We start from the raw sequence: 7,967 nt of genomic DNA on the forward strand, positions 1-7,967 counted from the left end.
AAGGAGCATGTGATATTATTTGTGGAGCATAACAAATAGCATGGAAGACAAGGGGAGATGGATAGGAGAAGGGAGTTGAGGGAAATTGGAAGGGGAGGTGCACCATGAGAGATTATGGACTCTGAAAAACAATCTGAGGGTTTTGAAGGAGCGGGGGTGGGAGGTTGGGGGAACCAGATGGTGGGTATTGGAGAGGGCACAATTGCATGGAGCACTGGGTGTGGTGCAAAAATAATGAATAATGAATACCGTTATGCTGAAAATAAATAAATTTAATTTTAAAAATAATAATAAAATAAAATTTAAAAAGAACAAAACAAAAAATAATAATGAATAATGTTACACTGAAAAAAAAACAGATAAATAAAGGAGCATGTGATAGCTCTTACCTTGTATAAAGTAATGCCTAATTGTAATGGCAAATGTGTTTTTTTGAGCCAATGTGTGTGATGGCCAAGGTTTGTTATCAGAAAAACCCTCTTCAGTTTTGAAGGGGCAGGGGTTGGGAGGTTGGGGGAGCCAGGTGGTGGGTATTATGGAGGGCACATACTGCATGGAGCACTGGGTGCGGTGCATAAACAATGAATTCTGTTACGCTGAAAAGAAATTAAAAAAAATTTTAAAAAAGAAGAACCCTCTTCTCTGCCTTAAAAAAGAATAGACCGTGTCTGGACACAGCAGGGCTGGATCCACACCACATGTTAATTCTTTGATGATAAAAAGTTCTAATCCAGGCAGGTTACTAGGTCTTAGATTTGAAGAAAATTATAACTTGGAGCTAAGATAAGATGCTAGGAAAGTCACACATCAAAAAGGGGGGAAAGTTCAGAGAAAGGGAGTAAAAGAAACTTAAAAATTACCAAAAACTGGCTTCACTTTACCTCTAACCCTGTCTTTTGGGAATTGAGATCCATTAGGAAAACATCCTTTCTGTCCAGAGGACTTTTCCACTTGGGAATCTTGTGCTTAGAGACTGGAGTCACAAAAGGGCAATGTGCCTATGAGCAGATACAAAGAGCTCTAAAATACTTCTTTGGCTCCAGTCCTTCAGCATGTGCAACCTTGGATGTGAAAGCATGCTCCTTGTCTGTTTGTTCCAAATCCCAGTTCTGGCTGGAGTCTGATGCTTCACTCCCTGCTGCCTTGGATGAGGACAGAGCTTTCAGCCCTATCATCTGCTCTCCAGGGAGGAATTCAGGCTACCACAGGACACCTTCCTCTCAGACACCCCAGCCAGGTGAGTCCAACACCCCAACTGACTGTTGATGACAGGGTCAGGGAGAATGGAAGCCAAGAACATTGACCAGTCATCACCTGAGAGCCAATTCAACCTAGCCCAGAGCAAAAGATCCCTGTGTTTGTTTGTTTGATTGATTAATTTATTCAGTGCTAACTCACACTTTTGAGGTCTTTCATATTCTTTATCATCAAACTGTTATTATTACAATGCTAGAAAAAATATGTTGAGATTGTTAAACTCAATGTGTGATTCTAATCCAGTGTGATTTTGTCCCCTGAGGGTCACTGATCACAGTCTGAAGACAGCTTTGTCTGTCACAGGGGAAATGGGTGCATGGGGGTAATGTCTAAACACCCTACAAGGTACCCCGCCCCAGGGCAGGATTTGTCCAGCATGTCCATGGTGCAGAGACAGAGAAACCACGAGGTAAAAAATACCAGTATTTGGAACACAGCTGTCTTCAGGTTCTGACTTCAATCTTGTAACAACTTACTTTTCTACCAGCAAATTCACAGTAACCCCTTGGCCACCAGTTTAAAATTTCCAACCACAAAGAATGTAACAGCTCTATAAGTTTGTTTCCCAGGCTGCTGGTGATAGAGATGTTTCTTGCTGTTCTTAAACTATTCCTCAGTTTCAGCCAACTTCATGTATTTGATGACCATGCTCATTGATTTTTATTATTATATGCCTATATGTTATTCTCTTTTGCCCTATTTTTAAAACACTATCAGCATTTTAAATGATTTCTTCAGATCTTTATTTCTCAATTGACTTTTGGAACATATTTTGACCATAAAAATTTGACATTTTATTTCAATGTGTCTACTTACTTCTGAGTTTCATGTTATATTTAAGTGGTTTTGCCCAACTGCAATTTTTGTGTGCAGTTTTATTAATGTTCTAATATAATCTATGGTTACAGTAATACCAAGGCCATAATCCTCTGAGTTTTAGTAAGATCTGAGAGGGGACTGATTTCATATTCTTCCAAACAGATATTTTTTTAATTTTCTTTTCAGCATAACAGAATTCATTCAAAAAGATATTCTTTTATGCCAGTATTTATTTAGCAATTCAACCTTGTCCAACAAAATAGAAATACAACCTTGCCGTATGGTAAATGTCCTTATACAATGAGACCTAATTCCTGACACATATAACAAATAAAAACTGAGGATCTGCCATAAGCCAGAATATTCTAGGAATATTACATGCTATATTCTTCATATATAAGCATTTTCCAATTTAGTTATTAATCCACACTGTTATCATTGATGATTGCTATTTTATATCCCATTTCAGTTTATTTTGGTTTTACATACAAATTTCCCTAGGACAGGTGTTTTGAAACTATTCATTTTACATTTTAACCTAGTTATGCTTAACCTAGTTAAAACTGGTTTAACCTAGTTTAAACTGGTTTAACCTAGTTTTTTCATTCTCTAACTTTTTACACTCTTAGGTCTTTTTATATTAAGCACATATGTTCACAAAACTTGGTGAAAAAAACAAAAGTGAGCCAGGAAGGTAAAGTCCATGCACTTTTGAATCATGTCTCATAACAGTGCGGACAACACAATGAAATAAATGTGTGTATGATATGATGCCCACAGTCAGAAGATCTGAAGCAAATTATTGAGTACAAAATGATAGAATTATCATGGTGTGGGCAGGATTATAGAGCATGGTCTGTGGACCTTTTTGCACGTTGGATGAAATCCAGTTTGAGGATTAGAGTGGGCACCTTGGGTTTGTTAAAGGATAGAAAAATACATAAAGCCCAAGAATGTCAATAAAAAAATGTCACATAAAACTCTGAAATTTGTGTCTGCCACTGAGTGCAGCAGATCTGAAGATATTTCCTGGATGTGGACTGTAATTTTTCAAAAGCCACAGTGGGACAGAAGCACTATATGGGATTTGTTGAAAAATGTTTGGGAGATTGACTCTTCCAAAACTGCTTTTTACTAGCATCCTTGGAATTGCTGGAAGGATGCATATTTATCAACTAATATTGGAACAATATTACCAAGATCAGATGGAATTAAAAGAAAAGTTGAAATTGGCATAAGAATCAAAAGAGAAGAAAAGTTAATACTACATGGAGATGAACTGTAATTGTTTAAAAATCTACTGAAATTATACACTGATTATAAATAATCTAGTAGATTGGGAACACTGAAAATAAATTTTTAAAAAATAAATAAAATTTTTTTAAAAAATAAATAATCTGGTAGAAAGTTAAAAAAAAAAAGATGCCACATAAGAGAAGGGAGAAAGGGGCTAACCTCATCTCCTATCAGACCACATATAAAAGAGTTAGGCAAATAATGATGCAGGAAGTACAGGGAAAATAAGTCTTCTATGCTCCAACTCTTGTTGTTTCGTGTACCTTTCTTTTTGGGAAGTGTTGGTTTATCCCATTGCTAATTTGAGGGGGGTATACATATATATCACACCCAATTACAACCACACATTGAGTTTAACAATCTCAACATACTTTTTCTAACATTGTAATAATAGCAATTTAATGATAAGGAATATGAAAGACCTTTAAAAGCGTGAGCAGCAGTCACTCTGTGAAACTGACATTAGTACTGAATAAATTAATGAATTATATATATATATACATATATATATATACATATACATAAATATATATTTTTATATATTATTTGTCCATAGGAGGCTTAAGTATTGGCATTTCTGCATTTTGTAGGGGAAAGTCACTAATCTGGCCTACTTGCATTGGATCTACTCCTAGCATAACCAGGATGGTCAGGGCTGAGAAAGGGGAATAACACAACCCAGAAGACCATGGTGTCCTCTGTGTGTATGACTTGTAGAGTGTGAGCAGTCCCCACAAAAGGGTGCCAGGATTCATAACTCCCAAGGTTACACAATACAGGGGCCATAACTGAATCAACAGAGAACCCTAAGAAGGAGATCTTGTTCAATTAATCGGATGCCTTTGCAATACAATGAATACAGTGGGAGCAGTGGGAGAAGCAGTGTGGACATGGATATCCCTGTGCCTTGAGGGTTCAGAGGTAGAGAGGCCACTTTCCTCCTCAGCATGTCTGACAACATCTCTCCTCAGTCTCCCTCCTGCTCATTCCCCTTGCAGCACTGACTTTGCTCCTTTGACTTGAACCTGGGAAACATGTACCTTCTTTGAGGATTTTGCACTGGCCATTCCCTCTGATGGACACACACTTCCCCCATATTCCTTCATCTATCCCTCTGTCTTACTTGAGATCTATATTCCAGTATGACCTTTGCAGAATGTCTTATATACCCAGGAAAATGGCATGCCCTATTCACACTATGCTTTACCCCTGCTTTCATTTTCTTCATACCTCCTGCCACCATCTGAAATGCTTTTTAATTTTCTTATTTGTTAATGTATTTTTTTCTACATCAGTGAATACTAAGGATTTTTATTCTTTACCACCCCATAGTCCTTGCCTAGACAATGCCTAAAATGTGGACAACACTCAATTTATGTTTGGGGAAAAAGTAAGTAGAACAAAAATTCCAAAACTATGCGGGTAGAGAGGTTCCCCTTAAGTGTACCATATCTATGCACAACATATTAAAGTGAATTTCTAGAATATAAAATATTAAAAGTAGCATTTAAAAACTGAGAGTAATACAAGATTGTGTGAAAATTAGTCATGCTATTTGTTTCTGTCCTTGAAGTCACCTCTACCACATGGAACCAGGAAATGATACACAAATTTCAGAGTTTCACCTTCTGGGTTTATCTGAGGACCCAGAACTGCAGCCCCTCATATTTGGGCTTTTCCTCTCCATGTACCTGATCACTGTGTTTGGAAACCTGCTCATCATCTTGGCCATCAGTTCAGACTCCCACCTCCACACCCCCATGTACTTTTTCCTTAACAACCTGTCCTTTGTTGACATCTGTTTCACCTCCACCATTATCCCCAAGATGCTGTGGAACATCCAGACTCAAAGCAAGGTCATAACATATGCAGACTGCCTCACGCAGATTTATTTTCTCATACTCTTTGCTGTGTCAGACATCTTCCTCCTGAGTGTGATGGCCTATGACCGGCTAGTGGCCATCTGTTACCCCCTGCACTACATGGTCATCATGAATCCCTGGCTCTGTGGCCTGCTGGTTCTGGTGTCCTGGATCATTTCTATCCTGAATTCCTTACTACATAGTTTAATGATGTTGCGGCTTTCTTTCTGTGCACATTTCCAAATCCCCCACTTCTTTTGTGAACTCAATCAGATGATCCAACTTGCCTGTTCTGACACCTTTCTTAATAACTTGGTGATGTATTTTGCAGCTGTTCTGCTGTGTGGTGGTCCTTTTTCTGGGATCCTTTACTCTTATTCTAAGATTGTTACTGCCATATGTAGAATATCATCAGCTCAAGGCAAGTATAAAGCATTTTCCACCTGTGCATCTCACCTCTCTGTTGTCTCCTTGTTTTATTGTACAATGCTTGGTGTGTACCTTAGCTCTGCTGCTCCCCAGAGCTCCCACTCAAGTTCAGTGGTCTCCGTGATGTACACCGTGGTCACACCTATGTTGAACCCCTTCATCTATAGCCTGAGGAACAAAGATATAAAGAGGGCTCTGAAAGCAATCATTGGGATTCCAGTGATGTAACAGCCAATCATTCCGGGGCTGAGGAAGTGCCCATGATTGCATACCCATGAGGTTCACAGCCTCAGAGCCAGGAACTGATATTCGTTGATCAGACTTTGGACATAGAATTGGCTCCTTCTATTTATTTCCTGGAATTTCCATTTGTTTGAATTCAACTTCTCTGTATATTTAAGTAACTCACTTTATTAACCTTCTGCTCTATCTGATATACAGACAGTTTTCCCCTTTGTCCATAATATATTTTTCCACGGTTTTTTTCCACCCTTGATCAAAAATACTTGTAAATTTTCATTTATGTCATGGAGTACCACGGATTTCTTAAGAATACCTTCTTCTTGGGTCACCAGGGTGCCTCAGTCAGTTAAGCATCTTCCTTTGCCTCAAGTCATCATCCTAGAGCCCTGGGATTGAGCCCTATGTTGGGCTCCCTGCTTGGTGGGGAGTCTTCTTGTCTCTCTCCTTCTGTCTGCTGCTCCCCGTCCTTGTGCTCACTCTCTCTCTCTCCCTCTCTTTCCCTCTGTCAAATAAATGAATAAAAAAATCTTTAAAAGAAGAATACTTTCTATTTAAAGAACATGTATCATCCCAAGTAATTTTCTCTTATTTTAAAAAAGAATAGTCATGATTCATATTATTCATACAGAAAAAAATACTAGTTTGATAACTATGGTCATTTATATAATCTTATAATAAAGGAAAGTATGAGATCCCAGTTTTTCTCTTTTGTGTATGTCAAAACTTTGTATATCACTGCCTCACTGCTCATCCTGACAATGTAGACAAACTTATAGTTTGTCCTATAGGTAGTCACTGAGTTCCAGTCTCCTTATTGGGATCTTGTTCTCCCACCGAGCTGTGTCCATTGTGCCTACCACAGTGATGGGCAAAATGAATACCAAGTACATGTCTCCAAGTGGAGTCTACACAGAAAAACATATTAGAATAAATAACTTCATATGGCCTTTGAGACAGGGAAGATCTTAAATACGATGAAGAAAAATTGGAATTATACTTTGTATTACTAAGCAGAGTATTTCATTTTATGCTGCCATAAAACACTCATACTCACTGAAGTATGCAGTTTGACATTCATGTACAAGAATTGGCTTCCCCCTTTGTGGTAAAGAATTGGTTGGCATATTTATGATGTTTTCTGACTCATCTTCCTCTTTCTGCTGCATAGAAATAGGACTATTTTCTTCCTTCTAAATGAAATATTTCCTCTTTTCTAAATTTTGTCATAACCATAAAATGGGAAATGATTGAATAAAATCAATATCATCCATTACATATCATCCATAAATTTCTTCAGAATCAAAGTATGATCCATTAGAGAGACTGAATTCCTGTCCAGTCATGTGATTCAGGTTACAACCTTTGTGCAAAGAAACATCTCCTTCCAGCTTCTCTTGGTGACCTGGAAGGTACTCTAACAAAGTCTGTCTTCATTTCAGCCACCTAAAATAAATATACAGAAACACTTTGTTGAATCCAAAGGAAACATTCAAGGTTAGGAGTGTGAGTATGTACGTGTGTGTGTACTTGTATACATCTTTCTCTAAAATGAACACATTCACACAATTTATGTAGACATATAAAGAATTATTTAAATCTCATCTAATGTATTGAAAAAAAATCTAAAAAAGGGAGAGGATAAAAATCCAAAGAATAAACATTTGAATCAACATAAAATATGAAGAACGTAGAATTTTGACACAATCATTTAAAATAGAATGAGTAACTTTAATTTTAATAAGGAATTATTTATCTCAAAATTTCAAGGACCTCAGATTCCAAACCACATTTACATTTATGCAGTGGGAAATCGCTGTCCAGGTAATGGGGCAGAATAGCTCCAAACTTAAACTTATTTTCCCCTTCCAGTTAAGGTGAAATTTCACTACCAAATGCCTTTACCCAAGAGAAGTTCACTAAATGAGTTGAAAGGCTCAAACTCCATTCCTAGAAAAAATATTTTTCTGAACAAATGTATTCAATTCCTGTTGTAATGAATGACCACATGAGTGGCTTAAAACAGTGATTTATCCTATTTCTAGAAGGCCATAAGCCTGAAAT

General features: G+C 37.5%; 2 protein-coding genes across 2 annotated transcripts; both read left to right on the forward strand.

Annotated features, from left to right (window-relative positions):
• The first annotated feature begins 3,173 nt into the window (after positions 1–3,173).
• Positions 3,174–3,314, forward strand: LOC116567898 (protein PIGBOS1-like). The gene has a single exon (XM_032303281.1). The coding sequence runs from the start codon at positions 3,174–3,176 to the stop codon at positions 3,312–3,314; it is 141 nt and encodes a 46-aa protein (XP_032159172.1).
• A 1,743-nt stretch (positions 3,315–5,057) lies between these two features.
• On the forward strand, positions 5,058–5,891 carry LOC116568302 (olfactory receptor-like protein OLF4). The gene is made up of 2 exons (XM_032303842.1): positions 5,058–5,405; positions 5,691–5,891. Exons 1-2 carry the CDS (start codon positions 5,058–5,060, stop codon positions 5,889–5,891), a joined length of 549 nt encoding a protein of 182 aa, XP_032159733.1.
• The last annotated feature ends 2,076 nt before the right edge of the window (positions 5,892–7,967 follow it).

This window comes from Mustela erminea, chromosome 1, assembly GCF_009829155.1.
Source record: "Mustela erminea isolate mMusErm1 chromosome 1, mMusErm1.Pri, whole genome shotgun sequence".
NCBI lineage: Eukaryota > Metazoa > Chordata > Mammalia > Carnivora > Mustelidae > Mustela > Mustela erminea.